At 40.3% G+C, this 24,863-nt stretch overlaps 1 protein-coding gene across 2 annotated transcripts in view; it reads left to right on the top strand.

Moving 5' to 3' along the window:
• Nucleotides 1-24,863, top strand: part of CSMD1 (CUB and Sushi multiple domains 1) — a 1,521,983-nt gene that overhangs the window by 454,191 nt on the left and 1,042,929 nt on the right. For both annotated transcript variants that reach the window (XM_084758080.1, XM_084758079.1), the window contains exon 3: nucleotides 16,455-16,567. In XM_084758080.1, the coding sequence (XP_084614206.1) occupies nucleotides 16,455-16,567 (113 nt within the window). The remainder of the gene's footprint in view (nucleotides 1-16,454; nucleotides 16,568-24,863) is intronic.

The raw sequence follows: 24,863 nt of genomic DNA, 5'->3' as shown, positions 1-24,863 counted from the left end.
ATGGATGATAAACTGACATATTGACTAAGGGCCTCTGAACCTCAGCCACATTCATGACCTGCACTGATAAGACCCACCATGTAGAATTACTAATGCCAGCAACAATTTAGTACTGAGATAAAAAGTTACAGAGTCGCGCCATGACTGTGCATTCATTTGCTTATGGGAAAATTGCAGCTCACATTGTAACTCACACACATTTATACTCCTATAAATTGTGGCTCTTCTTACTCTCTTTTTTTTTTTTTTTTTTTTTTTTAGAACACAGCAGTGTGGATAATATATCCTTGTATAAAAAGAAAAAAAAACTCAGATGTTGAATTTAAGCAAGTCCTTTTGATCCTTCAAATGCCTTGGGACACAGGGCAGAATATTTCAGTGGCTTTATTAGTAGCCAAATATTTGCAGGTATATCAAGTAATCCCTCAATTGAGCATTAAGGCCCCAAGAGTGTACCAAAGTGGCTCTCCCTCTAGGGGATCTGGGTAAACACTCACTCTATGTGCTATAATGTAAGTATAAGATAATAGGAGAGGGGTTATGTACAGTGGGCCCCTATGGGACATTCCTAATCCCTATATCTTAGAGATGGAAAGCATTTCCTATAGCCTCTTTGCACAGCCGCCTGCTGCTGCTGCTGCTGCTGCTGCTACTGCTGCTGCGGAACACTGGTCCAGGCTGCCTCCCAGGTTAGCATTCGGTATCCTATGATGGACTGTGCTTCCACTGTGGCCACTGCAACTCTCATTGCCATGGCTCTCCATGTCTTCTCACGGAAAGGCAACAATAGGACTGGAGGAAAATGTAGAGGCTGGACCTTGGGTACATGTCCACCAACATGTAAGCAAAATCCCAAAGCCATAAACAAAGCCCATAAAACCCTTGCTGAAGTAAGGCCACTTTTGGCAGAGGACCTGAGCTCACCTCCAGAATCCAAATAAAAAGCAGGGTATGGTGACACGCATCTGTAATCCTTGCTATGGAAAAGTAGTGGCCAGTGCTCCCAGAAGCATACTGTTCAACCAGCCTAACCAAGTCTGTGAGCACTAGGTCCTTGTCCAATGAAACAAAACAAACCCGTTAATTTAAAAATATAATTAATATGGAGACAACTGAGGCTTCCCTCTGACGTCCTTGGGAATAAGTAAATAAATATCTACATACAATTTATGGTACCATACAGGTAATAAACAAACAAAACAAACAGATAAACAAACAGATAAATAAATAAACCTTGCAGAGCACTTAGGCAGAATTACTTTAAGACGCCACGAACATCTATCTATTCACTTGAATTCTATGTCATTTTAAAATGAACAGTCTTTAAGGAACACACCTACTAACCAGCTTGTCCTTGTAAAGCAGCACGGCATGGTAAAGGGACATCTAAATTGGAAGGCAGGCAAGTGGAGAGTGAAGATCTCCTTTGGTCCCAAGGGGCCAAGGCAATTCACGTGATGCCTTTGGGTGGTAGACATACACAGATCAAACCTTTCGGTTCCATGGAAACCGCTAAGAAGTAGATGACTAGCGCGTGGGGTCAAATCAAGTGGGCTGAGCTCAAGGTAGCCCCTTCTCCAGGGAGGATTCCTGGGTGTTGCCGAGAAGGTGGATGAGGGGGTCAAGCTGCCACATCTTGCCAATTAGCGTCATAAGACACAACCCAAGGTACACACAGGACCTGAAGAAAGATCTTCCAACCACAAATTCCAGACTCAGGGGCAGACTTCTTAGGTAAGTATATCAAATAGGAAGATACCTGTGTGCTGAAGCCCTTCCCACCCATGATCTAAAAACAAAAGGATGCCACAGTCAGGGCAGTGGCTCATACTTTTTTTCACAGCACTTGGGGAGGCAGAGGCAGGTGGATCTCTGTGAGTTTGAAGCCATCCTGGTCTACAAAGCAAGTCCAGGACAGCAGGGGCTACACAGAGAAACCCTGTCTCCAAAAACTGAAAAATCAAAAACAAAACCAAAAACCCAAAGGGCTCTAAGGTGTCTCCAGGGAAACTGGGTAAACAGGCAAGGGTAGGATTTAAAGTAAACGCAGCTCGTGTCCCAAAATTAATTTGTGATATCTACAGAAAAATCTAAGCATACACAAATAATGAAGATATGAGGAGTTAAAGGGAAAAAATTTCCTGGGCTTTCTTTCTTTTTGTATCCACACTTGGAACCTTTACAGTTGATAGAAGAAGTTCCTCAAGCACCATCCCTCATGGAAAGTCAGCAGTGTCTGTCTTGCCTCACCTCTCATATTCCTGTGACTTGAACGAAAAGTTATTTTTTCCCTTTCATTCACTGGAGACAACTCTTCATTTTGCTATCTAATAGTTTTCTGTTTGTTGTACCTCTCAATTGCGCCTGCCATTTTCCAACAAATATGTCAGGGAAAAAAAAGTCCTCAGGCAAGCCATGACAGCATGGGGTTTTATAATTAGCTGTCCTGTGAAGTGTCAGGTTAACTCACCTTGATGGATAAGCTCACTGAGCCTGGGTATCCTGGAAAGCTGAGACATTTCAGAGCCCTACCTCCTGTGCACAAGGAGGGGCTTGTAACATCATTTCACCCTCAATAAAGGAGTGAAAAGCCTATGCCATGTGGGTGCTGCAAATGCTTCCTGCAAACAGGCATTGACTATCTCAGTAATTAGAAGTGGCGCCTTAGTGATCATGAAAATCCAACGAGACGTGAAGACATCCTGAGATCCAAAGGTCTCAATGCTGAAGGCTTCTGTCGTTGCTCCTGGACTTAGGAATACACCTGGCTGCATTAGGCTCCTCTGTCTAGTCTTGAAAGTTGGAGCTTCAAGACGTGGATGATTTGACTGGATCTTGAACTTTAGCAAGACACTAAACATGATGCCTTCAGGTAATCAATTGTGTTCCTTGTGCCATATAAGGAAGAAAGCAAGGAGGGGTGTGGGGCTCATGGCCAACAATATAGACTCGAGTCAAACTTTCATTATTTTCCTTTGTGTTATCTTCTGGTTTGTCAAGACAGCATTGCACACTAGCCCAGGCAGGCCTGCAGCTTACTTTATAGCACAGGGTGAACTGAACTCATAGAAATCTGCCTTCATCTGTTTCCTAAATACTAGAGTTATATTTATGAGCTGCCATGTATCTAGCTGAAAACTTGGTCATGATTTAGCAGGTCACATACTGGATCAGCATGGCTTCCTCAGCCTTGAAGTTTTCGTGACTACTGGCATGTGCCCTGAAGGTGTTCTGGCCCAGGTTCTTACAACTTGTAGATGATCTGTCACATGTGATACTTTATACTAAGTTATATAGGCAAGATGACTGTCCTACAGCTAGTCATGCCCTCACCCACACACATTTTCACCACTCTGTCAATAATATATGGGTCCCCTTGCTTGGATAGCAGGTGAGTGCCCCTCTCTTGTTAAACTACAGAGAACAACCATGGTGGCTTCGATGACCTATTGCTTAAATAGCAAGTGGTTCTGAATAACAAGGCTCAGACATTGATGTCTCAGAATGAAGGGGTTTGGTGCTCCAAAGGAGACCATCATATCAAGTTGAAAAAGACTTAAGGGTGAAGACGGGCATCTGCTTCAGTGTTCCTGGACCAGTGATGCAAGAAGGCTTTGCAATGCTTCTGTTAAATCTGGTTGTTTACTGTGAGAATATTACAGATTGCTGAGGCTTGGATCCAGATACAGCCAGATTGCCAAAGTCTCAGGGAAAAGGTATGATTCACTTTAGAGGCTGTTTCCAAGTACATGGAAAGTGTGGCTTGTACTATTCACTGTCCTGCAGTGACATGCCTTTGCCACTGTATGAAATCCTTTAGTAGTTAAATGAAGCCTCAAAACTGCACCACACTGAATTTTTATATCATATTGATATTGCCAGGATCAGCCACAAAGCCCAAATTTGTGGCTCTCCTGGTACCTTCAGAGCATCATCAGGGAAAACAGAATTTGGTGAAGATTCTTTTCAAAGAGTATCAGAACTGTGATATTTATGATTAATTTACACAATCTGTTGGAGTCCTATTCATTGTGCTTCTTCACTTATAAAATATACTGCTCTCTGGCTTTTTTCCCACGCCATCTAAATTAGATTTTTGTTCTATAGTGTTGACCTCTTAAGTGTCTCTAGGAATACATTTTAAACGTGGAAAAGTGTGATTAGATTATATCTACTTTTTGTGGATGCTTTTATCTATGCAGAGTCATGAATTTTCTACAGGAATATATGCATTCCATTCTTGCTGTTGAGCACTTGGAAAAGTGCGGTTGGCTCAGGGTCAGGGACAAAATGATGCCAGGAATGTATGCTTGACATTCAGTCTGATAATGAGGTCATAGCATAGCTAGCAGAGGGCAGTTGGATTCTGTGAAGACCCCAGTCACTCTCTGCACCTGCCCCATCTGGAGAGCAAGGGTTGCTCCTTTCAAGTTATTTCATAGCTGTAATTAGCGGAAATGTCAAATTGCTTAAGTAGATATCACTGACTTTGAGCTGATTGGCTTCCACCATTTCTCTGTCCCTATCTACTTAAGTGCCTCAATAAATGGATCACATCTGTAATCCCAGCACTTGGGAGACAGAGGCAGGTGGATATCCATGAATTTGAGGCCAGCCTGGTCTACAAAGTGAGTACAGGACAGCCAAAGCTACACAGAAAAAACCCTGTTTCAAAAAACAAAACAAAACAAACAAACAAAAGACAAAACCAACCAACAAAAATAACTAAATAAATGGTTCTTCCTAGGATTATTGCAGGTCCATGCTTTGCTGTTCGTCTGTCAGTTTCATTTATTTCAGTGGAGCCATGAGGGTGTCCTGTGATGTGATCACAATGCATGAAAATGTATTGAGAAAATGCCCTTCTAGTTCCAAATATTCAAATTGCCTGCTCATAGTTCCGGAGATTTGAAATTACTTGCTCTTATTTAGAAAAGGATTGAAGTCCCTAGCCCTGAATATAAAAAGAAAGCAGGTCCTTTCTCTGGGTCACAGGGAAAGGACATAAGCCCCATGCTTTGCACATTTGGTCAAGCCTTCTTCTTTCCTCCCGCCCACATTTATAATCTTGCTAAGCAAATGTCCCTATGCACGTGGAGTTTGAGCTTTAGCTGCTTCTCTTTTATTCCCTAGATCCTCTCGCTTATAAAAAAAAAAACTGAGAGAAAGAGTGAGGTAAATGTATGCAAATGTTAAACTCCATCTTGGAATTCATAAGAGTGTGGGGGAATAAATAGTCTTTTTCAATCAAAAGATGGGAAATTTACATTTTCACATCCCTAGTGAGTGACTACAAATGAGGAAGTTTTAGCTCTTGCAGACAAGGGCAGGTTTGAGCACAGTGAAAACGAAGTATGCCAGCTTCCTCTTAACAGAACTGGGAGAGAAGTGGCTTTATTGGGCTGCATGCTTCCGGTTTGCAGCATGCTGCAGGATCGCACTGCTGCCCGTGGCCCAGCTACGGAAGCTTCAGGAGAACTTTTCTCTCTGCAGTACTCCAGCTGGCCAGCCAAGCATTCCTCTCCCAGGGCATGGTCACAAAGGTGTCGCCTATTCTACTTTAAGGGTGGAATGTGCAGCTGGGGAGATGGTGACTGGAAAAGAACATCTGCTTGTTGGGGGAGGCCTTAGGACCTAAGCTTGACTCCTGGCATGCAAATAAAGTGCTGGGTACAGTTGCCGTGCATGCACAACCACACAGGCATGGGAGACAAAGTCGGGTGGGTCATTGGGGCTTGGCCGCCATTAGCTTAGTTCCAGGTTCAATGAGAGTCTCTGTCTCTAGGAAATGAAGAGTGCAAGCCTAGGATACTTGGGGTTTCCCTAGGTCTTCTTCATGTGTGATCACAGGTACATGCACGCCCCCTCCACATGCATATAGCACATACATATACCTCACTTTCACACAGTCATACGCAACACAATATTAAAATGCATATTGGCCCATTGTTGACTTCCTTCATGATTTAATTGCAGAAATTTGATCGGTGCTATGCAGATGAAACCCAGATTTTGGGGTCAGCCCCCAAGCTTTAGGTGAAAATGTTTTCCATACGTATGTTCAAAAAGCCTGCATCCTGTTCTTGAAATCTGCCCTGAACATTTCATGGAGGAGTTCCCACCATGGCTGGAGAAAGACTCCTGAACTGAGCCTAGTCTCTGCCACCGACAGCTTGTGTTTTCTTCGGTGGTGGTTAGCCATCTGCTTTGGGGTGTGGTTTTCCCACCTGCAAAGTCAGAGGCACATTAGTCTAAGTCACAGCCTGCATCGAGCATTGGTAAGAACAGGATGTTTCGAATGGAGAGCAGTGACTGGCAGCCAGTGAGTGTGCTCAGAATTAGCCAGCATCACAGCTGGGAAGTGCATGACTACTCCACCCCACTAGACCCCAGATCTAAAAAAAAAAAAAAATCAATACAATGGAAAATGACTTTGACCTGAAATAATCGCTCAGTTCATAGCCAGGAAGCTGAATCCTGTAAGTAGTGCATTGCATGAGAGATTTGGTCTGCCTTGATCTCAGGTCTCTTGTCTTAGAAGTAGCTGAAAGGAAGAGACAATGATGCCCTTAGTATGACCTCTGCTTTCTGATGGCCCACAGGATGATAGGTATAAAACCAAGCTTCATCTTCCCAAGTTTCTCAACATAGCTACTAATCAAGCTTATTTCACCTGTGTGTGTGTGTGTGTGTGTGTGTGTGTGTGTGTGTGTTGATTGTATAGAACAAATCACACACACACACACACACATACATATATATATATATGTACATATGGTTTTTTGTGACTGAGAAATACATAATCCTGTGGCTTATATATATATGATAATATATTTTTATTTAATTAATTTATTCAGGTTACATCTCAATTTTTATCCCATCTCTTGTATACACATACATACATATACGTAGACAAACACACACACATGTGTTTATAAATATATATGGTGAGTGTGTGTGTGTGTGTGTGTGTGTGTGTGTGTGTGTGTGTGTGTGTATGTGTGTAAAACAAGCTCAGAATTCTGAATTCTAGTCAGGCCTCTTGTCTTTTCCAGTCCATAAACTTTACTAAAACTATTGAGGTAATTTTACAAACTTTCTGAGAACACATTCATAAATACAAAGGCATGGATAATCGGGGATAGTGCTTTGGCTTTTAAAATATGATGGTTATTTCAGATAATTTCCTCTTTAACTAATGGGTTCATGGTATTCAAATATTGAAAAGTCACATTAATATAATTCATTCCACCAAGAAAATAACAGAAGGGTTCACCAACATTTTTGCATGTGATTTTTTTGAGAATCCAGGAGTCGTTGGTCATATTAATGAGTGATATCAGACTCGCCAAATGTTGAGTTTCTGAATTGTTGGAAAATTTTCTTTAAATCTAATATTAGGCTCTCTAGTTCTGGTTTCCACCCTTTTATGATTTCCTCCTTTCCACTCTGCATTTGCTTTTTTTTTCCCTTCACCACACCCAGAGCTACTGTTGTCAATCTTTTGAAGTGGTTCCAGTCTTGTATAGGTGTTCCAGTCAGGCCTCAGGAGGCCACCCTGAGAAAGAGTTGGCCCCATCTGATCCTCTTCTCACGTCTCTGAATGTGTTTCTCTGTCTATTTTACCTACACATGCACAAGCATGTATATATGTATATGTATATGTATATATATGTATATGTATATATATATATATATATATATATATATATATATATATACAGTGTGTATGTGCATGTGTGCATGTTTGTTCAATTTTGTAATGTGTGCTTGTGTGTGCAATTGTGTATAAATGTATGTGAGTATAATAATATGTATGTGTGTGTATTCATGTATATTGTGTGTTATGTGTAATTCTCCCTACAGTAGATTTGCCATCAATGGAATTCTGGTTTCTATTTTCATACAAGTAAAATTTATAATTAAGAAGGGAAGTTTAAACTTTGAAATAAATCTTATTTGATACCACAGTGAAACAAATTTGTCTAGAGTTATTTGGCGTATTTGACCCATTTTACTCTTTTCTTGATGTTATTTGGTCTAAGTACTCAGAAGTGGCTGCCTGCTCCCTTGGCATGCCCACAGGGAAATCAGTTAGAGCTCTCCCTGTGTTCCCACACCACACTGTGTGTCAGATTTGTATTACACAGCCACTCTCAGGAGGCAATCCAGCAGGCCCAGTGAGTTACTCTGAAGTAGAATGGGGCTTATCTGAAATCTTAACATGGAAAAGAGGCCTATCTGGACGCAAACAGCTTGAAAAGAGATCTTGATATGAAAACCCAACTAATGGATTCTTCACTAGAAAGACAATTTGGGGGTTCTTATCGCTCAGATGAAGGGCCCCAGTGAGGCATAGATAGCAGGGAAAGAAGCAGGCACTGGGTGTGAGGGACACTGGGCTATTTTAATGTAATTTATAAAAGGCGCTGTTGCCATAACAGAGCCTCTTGAACAGGATGTTATTTCGTGCTTGGGGGCAGAACCTGTTTAGATCTTTGCTCCTAATAGCATATCACAGACACTGTAATTGTGAAATAACTTTCTCAAAATAACTCGGTGCGGGGATAGAGAGGAAAGTATCAGTGAAATTAATTCTTGGCAAATTTGTCTTGAATGCGATTTGAGGAAATTTTATTTTATTTCTTCCAGAGGCACTTCTATTAGCAGTGGTGCTTAGCAGAGTGTGTTCCCTTAGGTCCTAAGGCTTAGGAGATCATTTTTGCTTAGTACAAACTAAGATTTTCCTAGTGTTCTAAATCACCCCAAACAGATGAAAGTCCTCTCGGCGTCTGGGGAAGTGGCCCTGGTATGTCAGAGATGGGGCAGCGAGCACAGACGCTGAGCATTTGGCTAACAGGAGAGGTCTTTAATGATGAAGCTCTCAGGTAGGGAACTGGAGTTGAATGCAATTACCTAATTGGTATTTTTATTATTAATGGAAACAAACACAAACAGTTCTTTTAAGGAATTTCTCCTCCGAGCTCAGGAAGCCATGTGCCATATCATAAAAGGGCATGTGATGCATTATGGGCTGCTTATGGCAAGACCAAGCTGCTGGGACCAGAGGTTTTCATAAGATGGTTTTCCATTTCTTGTGATCTGGAGCTTCCCGCAGTTGATGGCAGGTCTCACCCACAGTAAGAGAGCAGCCAAGGGCCTTGGGCTCAGGGTTCATCTTGTGTGGTCTCAGCATTAGCTGTCTGTCTCTATTTCTGAAAGCCTCGGACCTCAGAGCCCTGGGCATAGAAAACTGCAAGGTGCAGGAAGGTTGGGTTCAGGTCAATGGAGCAGCTACTGTGACAGAGATGTCTAAGCATCCAAGGTGGCAGGGATTCCATGATCTCAGCACATAGGTGTGAGCACGAGACCAAAAATCTCCCACCCTACCTACAGTTCTCTCTTAAAGATTTGGGATTCAACACTTGAGTATACACAATGAGCCAGCACTCTGTTCTTCCTCCTTCCTCAGATCAAGGCTTTATTGTATCTGTATGTCCTCTGTCTTCCTCAGCAGTGTGCACTGGCTCCGTCTGTAATCAAAGGAGCCCAGTTCTATTGCATTTTATGATCTAATGCAGAATCTCCAGGTTCTACAAGCTTGCCTCTTTCCTTTTTTCCCCCCTCAGCTGAATGAGACATATTTTATATTTGTATGCAGATATGCATTCTTATACAAACAGAGATGCCTGAACACACACATGAAAAAAGAAAAAGAAAAGTAAACTTATACAGAGAAGTTAGCAAATTCTGATTACCGAAAATGAACGATTTTGGGCATGATTATCTAGACAGGCCCCTTAGGCTCAGATATCACTCCAGAAATTAGTACTAAACCCATGTCTAGCTGTCACTAACAAACCAGGATTGGTGCCTCTGAGGCGATACTTTGTTGTCTGGGATAGGCTTTGGTTCTTAGGAAGCCCGCAACAAGGGATACAGATGTCTAGACTGTAAATAACACACACTGCCTTCTTTTGTACAAAGCCGATGCCCTTCTGGTTTCATTGTGTGCAGTTCCCAGTTAAGTGACTGGAGTCCTAGGAACGCAGAGTCTTTTCTTAGGCTTTTGTCAGTGTGCGACTTTGCACAATGCTTTTCCTCAAGCCTCTCTGACGGTTGATAATTACAGCGTGAAACTGTTAAGAAGTCAGGGTTGGTGTTGTATAAAGGAATAAGCAGACAACTGTGTCAGTTTGAAATCACACTGGATAAAGACAGGTGTAGTGAATGAGAAAGAAAAGGAGAAACAGAAAGCAGAGGGTTGCTATGGCCACATTTCATGTCCCTGATGTGTAAACAAGACACAGGATCCCAATGTCCTAAGGCCAGTAGTCATGGAGGCCTCAGAGCAAAGGAACTGCTGTACTGACAGACCAGGTGATTATGCCTCAAGGGTTTCAAAAGGTTTTAAATACATACAATTGTAGAACACATGATGTGTTTAACTCAGTCTGCACCAGGGGAGTTTATGTTAGGTGACATTAAGTATAACATGTTTTGATTGGTGACTGTCAATGTTTTAAGAAATGAATGATTATTTAAAATTAAAGGTATGGTAAAAATGCATGTTCAAATAAAATACTTAGGTGAAATGTTCCATGATAAAAATATTAGAGACAAATGGATGGTTGTTTTTCTTTTAAGACATCTCTCTCTCTCTCTCTCTCTCTCTCTCTCTCTCTCTCTCTGAAAACACTTCCAGGGAGCATGCAGTTGGGCCAACTTATGGGTGAATTGTGAAGAAATGAATTCGTGGCAGTCTGAACAAGCTATTAGTTCCTAAGAGCATTGACTTTCTTGTGAGAAAATATATGTATTTCTCACCTATTGGGCCGGTCTCACAGCCCCTAAGAATGTCTTGATGAAAAGCTGGTCTCAAGCAAGCTTGTTTGTTGGGGCACCCCTTTTCTTTAAGCTATATCATAAGGATCTCACATTGGCATATGGCCTGGCATGTGATGAAATGAAATATTGAACATTAATGTCAGCTTGGCTACATTTGACTTACAGACATTTTCCTTAAAGCAATTACGTTCTCTGGAAGATTTGACTTAGTGATATTTCCTAATTTACTTAAAATATGCACTTGACATTTTAACTAAGCCTTAGTTTTAAACATAATTGACATTTTAAAATCACAAATACTGATTATACAACATATACATTGTGTATAATTCAGGAGAGCTCTTCAGTCTTGTAGATTAATTGCTCCCCTGCTATTTGTTCAGATGTAAGCATTGTCTGCTCTTCTCTTCTCTGGCCTGAGTCTCTCCTTGAATTTGGTGTTTGAATTGGCATTACTACTTCTGTCCTCTAGGTTCCCAGGTTGATGTGCCTTGCGCACCCTGGATGGTAGCACAGTGCAAACTATTTTAGGTGTATTTCTATTGCTATTAATCTCGGTAATTTTTTTGAGAAATGGAAGAATAATAAACATGTTTGGTTCTAAAACTCATGCTTCTGCTGAGGGAACATGTACCTGATGGAGAGAGATGTTACCAACAGTCATTTCCGCTTTTCTTCACAATCCCTCACATTGACAGGTGTGAGCTATCGGTCACCCAGATTGTTGCATGTGAAGGGGGAAGTTGGTTTCTCCCAAGTGAAAATATAAATGAGATACTACAGGACAATGGGATCCTTCTAGAAAAGACAGAGTGAACGGCATGTATGGATTGACAACAACTACACTTTTTTTCTAAGACTGAAATCGATTTTTTGTCACCCTTCCCACAGATTCTCTTACCCAGCCGTTTCTGTTTCTGCCACTTGTTCAACTAGGAAATGGGCAAAAATATGATGCTTTTATAGTGTTGACAGCTGTGCTCTAGAGTTTGGAACTGGGTGAAGAACTTTCCTTCCCAAGTCTCCTCTATCGTCAGCAAGTCATAGCTAGGACTTGTAGCATCCCTTGTAAAACATGCTGGCAAGAGTCAAAAAACGAGAGCAGAGATGCCCACGTAACTGGGTTCACTCTGCAGACTCCTCTTAATCATTTCAAATGTCACTTAGGGTATCAGATATGTTCACCACCTGCCAGTGTTCACATGTTATAGGTGAGATGGGCTTTGATAAATAAAATGAAGGGAAAGCTGGCCAGCTTCATGTTTTGTCTTGATTATCCCCTTAAAATGGCAGTTTAATTTCAATGAGAAATAATGTGGCCCGTGTGTGTAAGTATATCTGGTATCTAACATGGTCCAGAGGGACACATCGAATGAAATATGTATTTAAAAGTGTAAAGTGATTGATTCCTAAATAAAACATTCTCAGTGTTTTTGTTCCTCCAAACAGAATATTAACAGTCAAGATAAACAACATTTATATTAGTAGCACAAGTTTGGGGTAAAAGCCAAGAGAAACAATTATCAAGTTTGATAAAAATTGCTTACTCATTTATTTTAATATATTTATTTAGCATTCATTCATTCATTCATTCATTCATTCATTCATGTGTGTCTATGCCAAGCAGAGGCTGAGAAGGGGCATGGATCTCCTGGAGCTGAAGTCATGGTGAATTGTCATGAGCCAGCTGTGGGTGCTGGGATCAGAGCTCAGGATGCTTGCAAGAGTAGCAAGCATGCCATGTTCTTCGCTGCTGAGACATCTCTCGAGCACCTATTTATTTTTAAAGAATCCGACAAACTGTTTCCAAAGGGACTGTACCAGTTCACACTTTGACTAGAAAGGCATGAGTTTTCCCTGCCGTTTAAACAGTTTTTATATCAGTGTTTTCTCGTTCAGACTCTCTGATAGCTCCATGGTTAGGTTTTACTGGCTGGAATCACACTTTCTAGTGACTAGACATTGCATATTACATATTTGTGCCGACTTGCTTGCAATCTGTCTGTCTCCAAGGTGATGTGATCTGGGATGGCTAATCTTACTCGTCAATCTGACAAACCTAGGATGAGGAATTGCCACCATCACATGGGCTTGTGGCCATGTCTTTAGGGCATTTTTCCCCTCCCCTTCTCCTTTTTTTTTTTTTTTTTTTTTTTTTTGGTTTTTCGAGACAGGGTCTCTCTGTGTAGCCTTGACTGTCCTGGACTCGCTTTGTAGACCAGGCTGGCCTCGAACTCACATTGATCCACCTGCCTCTGCCTCCCGAGTGCTGGGATTAAAGGCGTGCGCCACCCCTTCTCCTTTTTAAAAAAAAAATATTATTCTATTTACATCACCACCACAGCATCCTTCCTTCTTCCCTCTGGTCCCTGCTCTCCCACCCTTTTCCACCTCTCCCCCTCCCCTTCTCCTCAGAAAAGGCAAGCCCCCAAACTGCCCTGGAATATCAAGTTGTACCAGAACTAAGTGCACCCTCTTTCACTGAGGCCCACCAAGGCTGCCCAGCTAGGGGAACATGATGTAAAGTGAAGTGATAGAGTCCATGTCAGAGACAGCCCCTATTATAATTGCTAGGGGACCCTCATGAAGACCAAGCTGTCCATCAGTTACATATGTGTCCAGTCCTAGATCCAGTCAATGCATGCTCTTTGGCTGATGGTTCAGTCTCTTTGAGCCCCCATGGCCCACCATTAGTTGACTCTGTTGGTCTTCTTGTAGACCCTCTGGGTCCCTCTATCCTTCCCCAATTTCTTGATTGCTAATGATATAAGAGGATGTAGCCCACTGTGGGGTACCACCATCCTTAGGGAGGTGGGCCTGGGCTATAAAACAAAAAGGGTAACTGAAAATGAGTCAAAGCCAGCAATCCGCGTTCCTCCATAGCCTCTGCCTCGGTTTGTGCCTTCGGATTCCAGTTTGAGCCCCTGGCCTCACTTTCCCTAATGGTGGAGTGGGATGTGTAAGTTGGGTTTGGTCCTCGTTTTATCACAGCAGCATAGAGCAAACCAGCTCTTGATTCCTTTGTATTTTGCCAAGTTTCTAACTGCATTGCTTGTTTTTACTGTTGAATTTCTTATATATTCTAGATCATTTAGCTTGTCCAGAGAATTGGCTTGCAAATATCTTTTCCCAGGCTACAGAATGTCTTTGCATTTTCTTAATAGGGTATTTTATTAAAGGAAAGTTTTATGAAATTCGAGTTATTAACTTTTCCTCTCTTGGGTGATAAGTATGGTATAAAAGATAGATATTCTTCCCATACTATTGAGCTTGAAGAGTTGACCTGTTTTTAATAAATGCTGCATAATTTTACATTTTAGGTTTACAGGTATGGATCATGGTATTATAGAAGTGTTAGGTAGGCCTAGGACAACTTTTGCTTTTGAAGACCCAGTTGTTGCATTTCCCATGGACTGGATTTTGAACCTTTTAGAAATAGAAGTCATGTGTGTGCTTGGAGGTCCACGTCATGCTTTCTGTTTCGATCCACTGGTCATGGGTTAGCCCTTCAGTAGATCTGTGTCAGGTAGTTTTCACTCCCTTAGCTATAATACAAGCCCTGAAAATCCAGCTTGTGCTTTCCTTGTTTCTTCACCTCATTATGTTTAGGACCATACTGTTTATATCTTACATATAATTTACAAAAATGTTCCTGGTACTGGGCTCTTGTTTGTATGCTATCTTCACATGTTCTAGTGCTATAGGTTTGTCATATATGTTCTTTATTGGGGTGAGGTATGTTCTCTCATTGTGTGGTTTTTGTCTTTAAATCCATTTATCTGACTTACTACTTTTATTTATTTACATATATTGAGAAATCCACATATCACCATGATGGAAGCAAGTTGGTGGCAGATTACATTTTTGAGATATGCCTATATTCAGTTTTTAAGTATGTTATTGAGGGTTTTGCACCTGTGTGACCACTGGAGAAGTATTGTCCTATAGTTTTGGTTGTGTCTTTTACCTAGTGTTTATATTATTATGATACTAGAATGAAATTGAGAGTTTTCTTTCTATGATAATACATAAAAGATTTAAAGATAGTTGATTTTACCCTGTGTGTGTAATATGTATGTATATATGTTCATATTTGGGTACACATGTTATGTATGCACGTGGAGGCTAAAGGTCAAGGTTGGCTGTCTTTCTCAAGCATCTGTGAGTTTAATTTTTGAGACTGGATCTTTTGTAAACCTAGAGCTCATGGATATGATCAGACTTGCTGCCGAGTAAGCTACAAGGATGTACCTCTTCCTAGTCCTGACACATGGGTTACAGAGCACACAACTGCTTTTGCCCAGATGCTAGGATCTGAATCTAGGTTTTTGTGTATGCATAGCAAAGACATTGCAGATTAAATCATTTCTTAGCCTGAGAGCTAATTATTCTAAATGAAACAAAATAAAACTTTAGAAATTAACACAAATAAAAATAATGAAAAACAAAATAAGTGTGATCTGTGTTTGTATAATAATCAAAATAAGTGTCATCTATGTTTGTATAATGATCTTTAATTTGAATATAGTCTTATTTTTAAGCTTGTTATTTCTGTCATCTTATTAATAAATTATTGTGCTGTTATTGGTAATAGTAGATCATCTTGAGTCCATCCAGACCATTGATTCTATAATTCCCAACAGCTGTGATCAGGTCACTAACAGTGCAGGCTAACTGGCAAGCTGGAATCCCTCCTGCAGAGGGTGCACATATGCTTGACTTCTGAGGGGTTGCCAAGTATGTGCACGCTGCTCGACTACTGCATGTATCTACAGATCAATTCCTTTAATTGTGAAATTGCATGAGGCATAATCTGTTCTAGTTTCCCTTTTTTGACCCTTCAAAAATATGTTGGTTTTTCAAAGTACTACACATATGTAGTCACTAGTTCAATCTTCCTGACATTAATTTTTTAAATACTTAAGCATACGATGGCTGAAAAACAAGTTTTACAAACCAAATGATTTACCTTCAAAGATAAATATTAAGATCAATGATGAGGCTTCTGAGGAAGGTAACTGAGTGTCACTGTGTGCAATGAGAAGCACATGGTTTCTCCTCTAGAGAAACCACCATTTCCTTGGAGTAAATACAAGAACAAACAGATGCCATGAAATGTAGACTGAACACAAGAGCATGGATGGGATGTCCTTTCTTACATGGTGTACACAGGAGTCATTGTATAGCCTTGGCTCCTTCTGCAGTAGACAATCGTGAACAAGTCTTACACAAAGAATTCTATCAAAAGTTATTGAAAGAAACAAATCCTTTGCTCACTGGCATTTACTTTATGTTAGCGTCAAATATTTGCATAATGGTTACCTAAATTTTTGATGACCTCACTTAGATAAAGGTAACATAATTAAGAATAATCAAAGCTGGAGATGGTGTCATATATGTAACCCTAGGATTCAGTAGCCTGAGAGGGAAGAAAGACCACTCTAAGTTTATCCTGGGCCTCATAATAAAGCCTCTCTCAAACAAACAAAAATAGTGTGAGAGAACTTCAGCAAACCAGCTTCACCTGCAAACCTGCAAAACTGATCTCTAACATGTCCACGTTTAACTGAGGATTTTCTGACTCTTCACCTCTCTTCTGCATCCAGGCTGTCCGGATTCCAGCTGCCCTCCTCCATCGTGAGCACTGGCTCGATCCTCACGCTCTGGTTCACCACGGACTTTGCAGTGAGCGCACAGGGCTTCAAGGCAATGTATGAAGGTAGGAGGCTACTGCACTTGGCACATTGCTCACTTGTCCGCTAACACGCTGCGAGAGATAATGATGGGGTGCAGATGTGTTTTATGGTGGAAATACTTGGTTGTTCGTTAATACATTGTTAGGGGGATACGCCACTGTCTTCTATATATGCCAAAAATGCTAGCACAGAACATACTGAAGTTCTCCTTTATTGGTCTGAACTTATGAATTATATTGTTTTGTTGACCACAATGGTAACCTCTGAGGTTACATATATACATAAATTGGTAGGGCTGCTTTGTTGTTAACTGTTTGTTTTTAAATTAAAAGTTTTTTTATATATAAAATCTTTTGCTTGGCCATACAACTGCTAACTAGGGTTTCAGTAAGAGGGGTCTCATGAAATGTGGGATTGTTGCCAAATTTGAAAATGTTTAATTTAGAAACTAATTTGGCACCACCTTTGTTTGATTCTTGAAAAGAGGTAGAATTTTACATTTGTGTTTGACTTGAGATTTGTGTTTATATACCTTAGGACATGGTTGTGACTTCTGAAGTGTTTTGGTGTACATGTGACAGAAGAGGCATGGATGTTATCAGAGAAAATGAATGTCTCTGAGTTAGATTTGAGTAATTGATCTTGGTACCTGTAAGTGTGTAGCCTAAGGTGTGTCTAGTTGAATTTGGCACAGAGATTTTAATCTTCTGTTTCATGTGTATATAAGAGTTATAATTTATAATCCAAGTAAACTCTGGAGCCTGTGTGTTAAGAAAAGTAAACTGTGGGTGGAGCCATTGGCCACCAATTCTCAATAACACATGTGGTTTGATTTCTGTATGTCTCTGGTTGGCTTTAGTACTGAGCACATGTGGATGCATGTTGTTTGTGTAAAGTTCAAACCTGTGCTTGGTTTGTTTAACTGAACCTAGTTGCAATGCAGTTATCTGGTTATAACAGGTTATAATGTAATATAATTAATATAATATAATATAATATAACCCTGTGGAGTGGTACAAGCATTTATCAGTCTTTCTATTTCAAGTGACCAATGCAATGATGCCGAAGATATCAGCCTGCTTTGCCTGACTCATTTGTGAAATCACTATACTTCCCTATAAACTAGTATCAGTTGCTAGAGAGATGGTTAAACACTGTTGAGCGTGTGACTGATTGTCAAGAAATAGAATAGCCTTTGGACAGTAGGGGGCTGATTTATGGTCAATAGTTTGATTAACTTTCAATTCAGTTGCTTTTGACATCTTCCTTTGAGCCCTGAATCACATGGTCTTTTGCATAACAGGTAACGTCTCTACATCAGTGAGTGTTTGCTCATACTTACTTGTACATTTTAGAAAATATCTTTCAGAGGGTAGATGATGTGTCCAACCCTGGCAATTCTCCTCTTTTTCCTAACAAAGCCTATGCTTGTACTCTGTGTTCTGATCAATTGCCAGTAGCTAATGTAGAAACCTTTGGAGTTGAGTGGTTGCCAAGGGCCCCTTGTCATCAAACCTTCCTGATCTGAGGCGAGTTTTACTCTTTGTCAGGATAGATTATAATACAGTTTTTTAACATATTGGTAAAATTTCTCTGTTGAAAGAATTTCATGTTTTCATCTGGATAATAAGTAAATATAACTAGAAAAGTGCATAGACTATATGCCCACTTGAATATGTTTTTAGAATGTGTGAGGATGTTTTTGTAAGTTAGATTTTGATTGATTAATAATTTACCTGATATTTGCCAATAAATGTAAGTCTAATTTTAAAAGAAAATGTGCGTGAAAATACACAAGTCCATTGTCAATAAACCACAGTTGTATGCACTATTTAATATCTGAATATAATAACTTAACATGGCACATCAAAGACTTTTGAAAAAATGGAAGTGTTTGATGAGTCTATAAAAAATAAAGTTTACCAACCTGATAGAAGAGTCCAGAAGGGAGAAGCTATCCTGAAGATACCCTAGCTCTCACTGACAGTTACCCACCTCAGTAACTCAACTCCCCAGGAACGGGAGGCAACTCTCACCCACCAAAGTAATGTTTGGGGAGTGTATAGATCAGGAAGTAGATAACTGAAGGAGGGAAAGCAGGGCTATTGTGTTGGTCAGGATGACATAGAGAGGAGATTTCAGTGTGTACTTTACATTAATTTTTAAGTAATTTTATTCTCTAATAAGTGCTGCTTTAAGAGACAACACACTATCAAGAAAACAATGTAATCAATGTTTATCTAAACATTCAAAAATAATGTTAATATACTACCCAAGATCTTTAATAGAAATTAAATTAAATAAAATTATTAAATCAAGCTGGGTGTGGTGGGGCACACCTTTAATCCCAGCACTTGGGAGGCAGAGGCAGGCAGATCTCTGTGAGTGCAAGGCCAGCCTGGTCCACAAAGTGAGTCTAGGACAGCCAAGGCTACACAGAGAAACCCTGTCTCAAAAAAACAAAACAAAACAAAACAAAGCAAGCAAGCAAACAAAAACAGAACAAAACCCCGGGAAAGTATTAAATCAACTAGTAAAGCCTTTCTCCATGGTCCTTAAAGTTGCACTGCTTTCATAAATTAGAATTCTTAGTATTATCAGATTGCTACTTAAAATTTTAATTTATACTCACTGGCTTGGAATGAATAAATTGTCCAAAATTCTAATATCTGTCAAAATATGTTAGCCTTGGCGGTGGTGTTAATGTAGGCATGGGACTTATGATATTTTGGCAGTACTTTGAAATAAGTATTTTTATGTAAATTATTATTTGTTCATGGTGATATTAAGCTACATAACAAATGTGGAAACAATAAGCTAAATATTCCAATTAATGCATTCAGTCATTGAAGTTAACTTTGTAATCCTAATGAAAATATTGATAAATTTCTTCCTAAATTTGTTCACATACAATATTTAAATTTATTCAAAGAACCCCCTTCGAGTCTTTATCAAATGAGCTTAGGTTTTTTGACTAAAAAAATCCAGGGATTTTAACTACTAAGTACAGGAAAAAAAAACAGTAACTCAAAATCCTCATATTGTCATGTATGTATTTTGTCCATCTGTGGACAAAACAATTTATATAATTCTATTTAATAAATTCCTAATGAGATACAAGATTACATGTTGCTTATAGGGAGTTCTAAAACCTCCCTATAAGAACTGACATATTTGTTTTTGCCTTAAAATGTTTCTAAAGATTAAATGTTATCTAACAGCTATAGTGTATGCCTCTCTGAGATGGTTAGATGGTAGATGGGGGACACATGGATTAAATATATAGATATAGAATGGAGAGATACATCAGTAACGAAAAGATATATAAATGAGTAGATGGATGAAAGGAAAGGAAGGAGACAAATAGATGGTGGATATAAGGTAGGTGACAGATGGTCGAGAGAAAGAGGCATCAATAGATGAAGGATTGGTAGGCAGATGATAGATACACAGAGATCAGATGTATATTATTGTTATATGGATATGTGATAAAATACATATAGATAGATGATTGGTAAATATGTGCATGGTAGATAGATTTAGAGATACATGATAGATAGACCAGTAGATAATGGATAATCACAGCAAGATAGATATTTAACAGATACCAAACAGATGATAGAGAAATGACAGGTACATACAAGGTAGATAGACACACAGACAGACAGATAGATAGATAGATACCGTGCATAGAGAGATAAAGATACAGCTAGCTAATGATAGAAATTTAGGTAGACAGAAGGACAATAGTCATGCTGATAGATCCTTCTATTATTGTGCACTGCTATTAAATGCATTTTCTAATCTTATCCTCACAAAGATTCTGCAAGTGAAGTAAAATTACCTGTTACTATCATTTAAAGCTGATGGAGCAGTAACAGAAATAGTTTCATTTTTTTCAGAATCCCACTGTGCTTCTCAGTAGCAGCAGAGTTAAGTGCAGATCTACCTGCCTTCATAAGTTGTAATACCCAAGGACTGCCCATCCTCCATATGTTGGAGATTAACGATGAGATTGTGCGTACCAAACACAAACACATGCACACAGTATCCCTGCACAATATATACATGTTTATAAAGATATGATATGCACAGGACTTGATAGGTAGACATAAGAATTCATTTTTCAGGGATGGAGAGATGTCCCAGTGATGAAGAACACTTCCTCCTTGTAGAGGACCCAGGTTTAGTTCTTAACACCCACATCAGGCATCTCACAGTACCATTAACTTCAGCTCAAGGAGTTCTTATGCCCTCTTCTGGCATCTGTGGGCACTGCACTCTTTAAAATGTAGGATTTTTAGAGGCCTTCTTTTTACAAAACTCTTCCTGGGCATTTGCCAGCTATGCAGCACTATACCATAATCAAAATAAGGGTGAAACAAATGAGGTTCCCAACGACTAATGGAAGAAAGGACCGGGGTGATCAGTACCACTATACAGTGAGGGGGCTTTAGCAGAAGAGGGCAAAAGTGGGTGATCTCAGTCCTTCATGGCCGAGGGGATTCTTCATCTCTGCTCCTACATCCTGAAGTGTTGTTCAAAGGCTCGAGAGATAAATGCCTGTTGGTGCCAGGTCCTGAATGGAGGTTTTGACGAAGCATAGATGGTAAGAGGTTCTTTCTTGGTGAGGCCGAAACATGTGGAAGGAAACTGAGAAAAACAGAAATCTTACTTGAGGATTGTGTGTGAATGGAACGAAGGTGGGATTGTAGTGCTGGTTTTGAGGGATGGCGGGCTCAAGCTGAGGGGATCCCTAGCCTACCCAAACACCCCAGCAGTGAGCTGGGTTTCTACTGTCTCGCCTTTGAGACAGAAAACTCACAGTTAGAGCCTTAAAGGAAGAGATGGATTCTTTTCACTACACTGTGAAATACAGGGTGGAGCCTTGTTGATAAAGGATTCCACTGTGCCTGTTTAACAGCATCTGTCTTTGTAGTAGTTGATTTAATGTGCAAAATGTGTGCAGGAGGGGACTGTCCTCCCCTCTCCAGGGACTCCTGCATCTCTACGTCAGTTTTAACATCATGCAGGGTGCTTTATATGCCCTCTCTTCAGGCCTTGCTTCTCTGCATTCTTAGGAGTAACAGATGATGCTAAAATATGAATCTTGGTCGTTTAGCACAGAGTCAGCAGTAACAGATATTTTCTTATGACAAACATCATTTAGCCAGGCAGATAAGAAGGTGGAGGTACAAGAAGGAGGTGTGATATGGTAACTATGGCCAGAAACATATAGTAAAAGTTTTAAATAACTGGAGATGTGGGGTTTGAGCATTTCCACCACAAAAGTAACTGTGTGAGGCAAGTCCTATTTTAAATATTATTTGATATTTTTAAAATTATGATATTATGTATCCAAAAAACAAGAGTCTCCCACATACACATAAGGTGTGACTGTTAAGTAGAAATTTGAAGAGAAATTAAATAGTATATCAATTTTAAATTAATTTTAACAACTATTTTCATTTGGCAATTATTATTTTCATTTTCTTTAAAGCCTGGAAACCGCTTAGTGAGCATGACAGCTAAAGATATAGTTTGAGTCTTCTTTATGGTTAAGGTAACTCTCACCCGTAGTTTGTATACAACCACTGAAAAGCTTTAAAAACAAAACAAAGTGTTTCTATAGTCTACAATACAAACACAAGAAATCTGTGCAGAATTGCATAGCTCAGGTCACCAAATTAATCACTTATTCACTGGATCACTTGGTCACTTTGTGCAAAACTGTGACATTTTCATATAGCTTTCAACTCAGCCAAGGGAAGTTTTGTCACAGCATAGTCCTGTGGTTCCCAGGATTGATAAGGCAGCCTATTTTGGGGCTGGTGGAGGTTTTGCCTTTTGGCTCTGCCCAGCTTTCCCTCTGTCATATCCCTCAAGAGAAGATTTCTTGCCTGAGTATCCCCCAGGCCTTTATGAATATAAAGAGTAGCTAACTGGTGGCCCTGCATGTACCACACTTCACTTTTCTTGGCAACCCCCGGTGATGTGTATATCTGCAGACAGTGATTATCAGACTCAGCCAGAGTTATGATGTACACCAGGAGGGATCAGCGCAGGAGCTAGTGGCCCTATTGAGGATTATGACTGTGTGGGGGAAAACAGCATCTTTCTGTAGCCTGAACATCCTTTTAGCCATGTTCAGATTATGACAGGAAGGCTACAGCCAGAGTGGAGTTCCCAGCCACTTCCTCTTATGACTTAGGTGCTGAGGGGAGGGTGGGCCACACCAGCTTCTTTTGGGTGACAGCCCTTGTCAGTTCTAGGAGGTGGGCAGAGCTGATGCTTCCCCGGCTTTGTTCACTGCAACTCAGACACCTCTGCTCCCTTGGCAAAGGGGTTCAACAGCAGGCATATTAGGACCAGACGTCCCAGGTTCTGCAGGAGCATTTGAAACTATTGCAGAAGCTCATCCGGAGTGCTCAGGCCCTTTTTTTCATGTGCTAATCCACAGAGGTCCAGCTCAATATTCTACCTTAGTCAGATAATATTTAATAACAAATTATGACCTTAATGGCTGGGACCCTGATGACTGAAGAGTGCACGGATGCTGCTAATGGCATGCCTCTTTCTGAAAGTTCAGCTTTAAGACTGCTGAATTATATGAAGAGGAGATGGGGAGAATTCAAAAGAGCGCAGCTGTGGAAAGGGGCTCCTGGTGTCCTGTGGCACCTGGTGTCCTGTACACCTGTGTCTGGTGTACAGCAAGTGAACGCGGAAACGGTGAAAATGGTTAGTGTAGCCCCATGCTCCCAGAAAGTACAGAGCCACAGGAAAGCCATGAGCCCCGAGCCTGCATCTGCCTCCAGTGGAGTCATCCCTGAGTGGGTGGCCTTATGGCACCAGTGCCATGACTCTGATCTTTCTGGAGCTGATATAAATTCCATCTATTTGATTTTTATAGCCTTAAAGTTCTAAAACACCTCTAGCTTCTACCAATCTGATTTATGCTCGAATTTGTGACTGTACAAGATTCTCTGCGAAAATAAAAGATATTTTTTTTAGACTTTATGAAGCTCTGAAAAGATCTGAATCTAGTGAAGGACCAGAATACTCCATTGATCGCCATGTGATCTATGACTCTATGGCAATTTATCTGATCATTGTTACCAAGTAAGCATGTATATGAATGCAGTTTTTTTCATGCATGACACAGTGGGAAAAATAGTTAACATTAACATCAATGGAGTTAGTATGGTCCTTATAGACTGTAATTTATTAGTGTGAACTTTGACTTCAGACATTTGTCGTATGTACTTACCTGGTGAGGGAAAATCAACTCTGCATTATAAAGTCTAATTTCTGTCTCAACAGAACTAGCCCACCATCAGTTCTTTAGGAGAGATGCTACTGGCAAGGTCAAGTGAGACACTGGCCTTTCTCCTGCCAACCACCACATACATACACACATGTATGTGCACACATTCATGAATGCATGTATATAAATACATATGTACACATATGTATACTCATGAGCATGTACACATACACATGTGCATACTGAAAACAGCGTGCTAAAACTCATACAGACACATGCTGATACATACACATGTACACTCATATTCACATGTACAAGCATACATTAACACTTGCATACTTACATACAGGTTCACATGCTCACACTGTATATGCACGTACCCTCTCTCACTCTCACATTCACATACATGTACACACATATACACACACACACACACACACACACACACACACACACACACACACATTTCCATTGTTCCTTGTTCTTTTTATTTTAATTTAATTAATTTAGTCAGATTATAACTAAATTGTTATCCCATCACTTGTATCCTCCTGTTCCTCCCTCCCTCCCGCTTTCACCCTATTCCTCTCCCCTAGGTCTAAGACTGAGGGGGACCTCCTCCCCCACTATATGGTCATAAGCTATCAAGTCTCATCTTGGTAGTCTGCTTATTCTTTCTTTGAGTGCCACCAGGCCTCCGCACCAAGGGGAGGTGGCCAAATATAGGGCACAAGAATTCATCTTCCTTATTCTTCTTCTTCCTGCAGCATCAGAAAAGGCTCTTTAAAGTTCTTCTTTTAAAGAAAAGAAGTTTTTGTCTTCTGTGTGTGCATCATCCTGGGGTCTTTGGGATGTCTGCTACATCAAAGCAGCTTAGGGGAAATGCTGATGATGCTTGCAGAAACATGTAGGCACAGCCGTGTGGTGTGCAGTGTGCGGCATGTGCCTGCACTTGTGCCTGCTCCTGGGAGCAAGCGTGGCTATTCTGCAGTCCTCATAGTTGCTTGAGTATTCAGGAGCATTAGCATGGTGCCTGTGGTGTGAACCTCAGTTAT

Source organism: Acomys minous (genome assembly GCF_964271855.1).
Source record: "Acomys minous genome assembly, chromosome: 15".
NCBI classification, from domain to species: Eukaryota; Metazoa; Chordata; class Mammalia; order Rodentia; family Muridae; genus Acomys; species Acomys minous.
The sequence above is the reverse complement of the archived record's forward strand: the minus strand, read 5'-3'. Positions and strand labels throughout refer to the sequence as shown.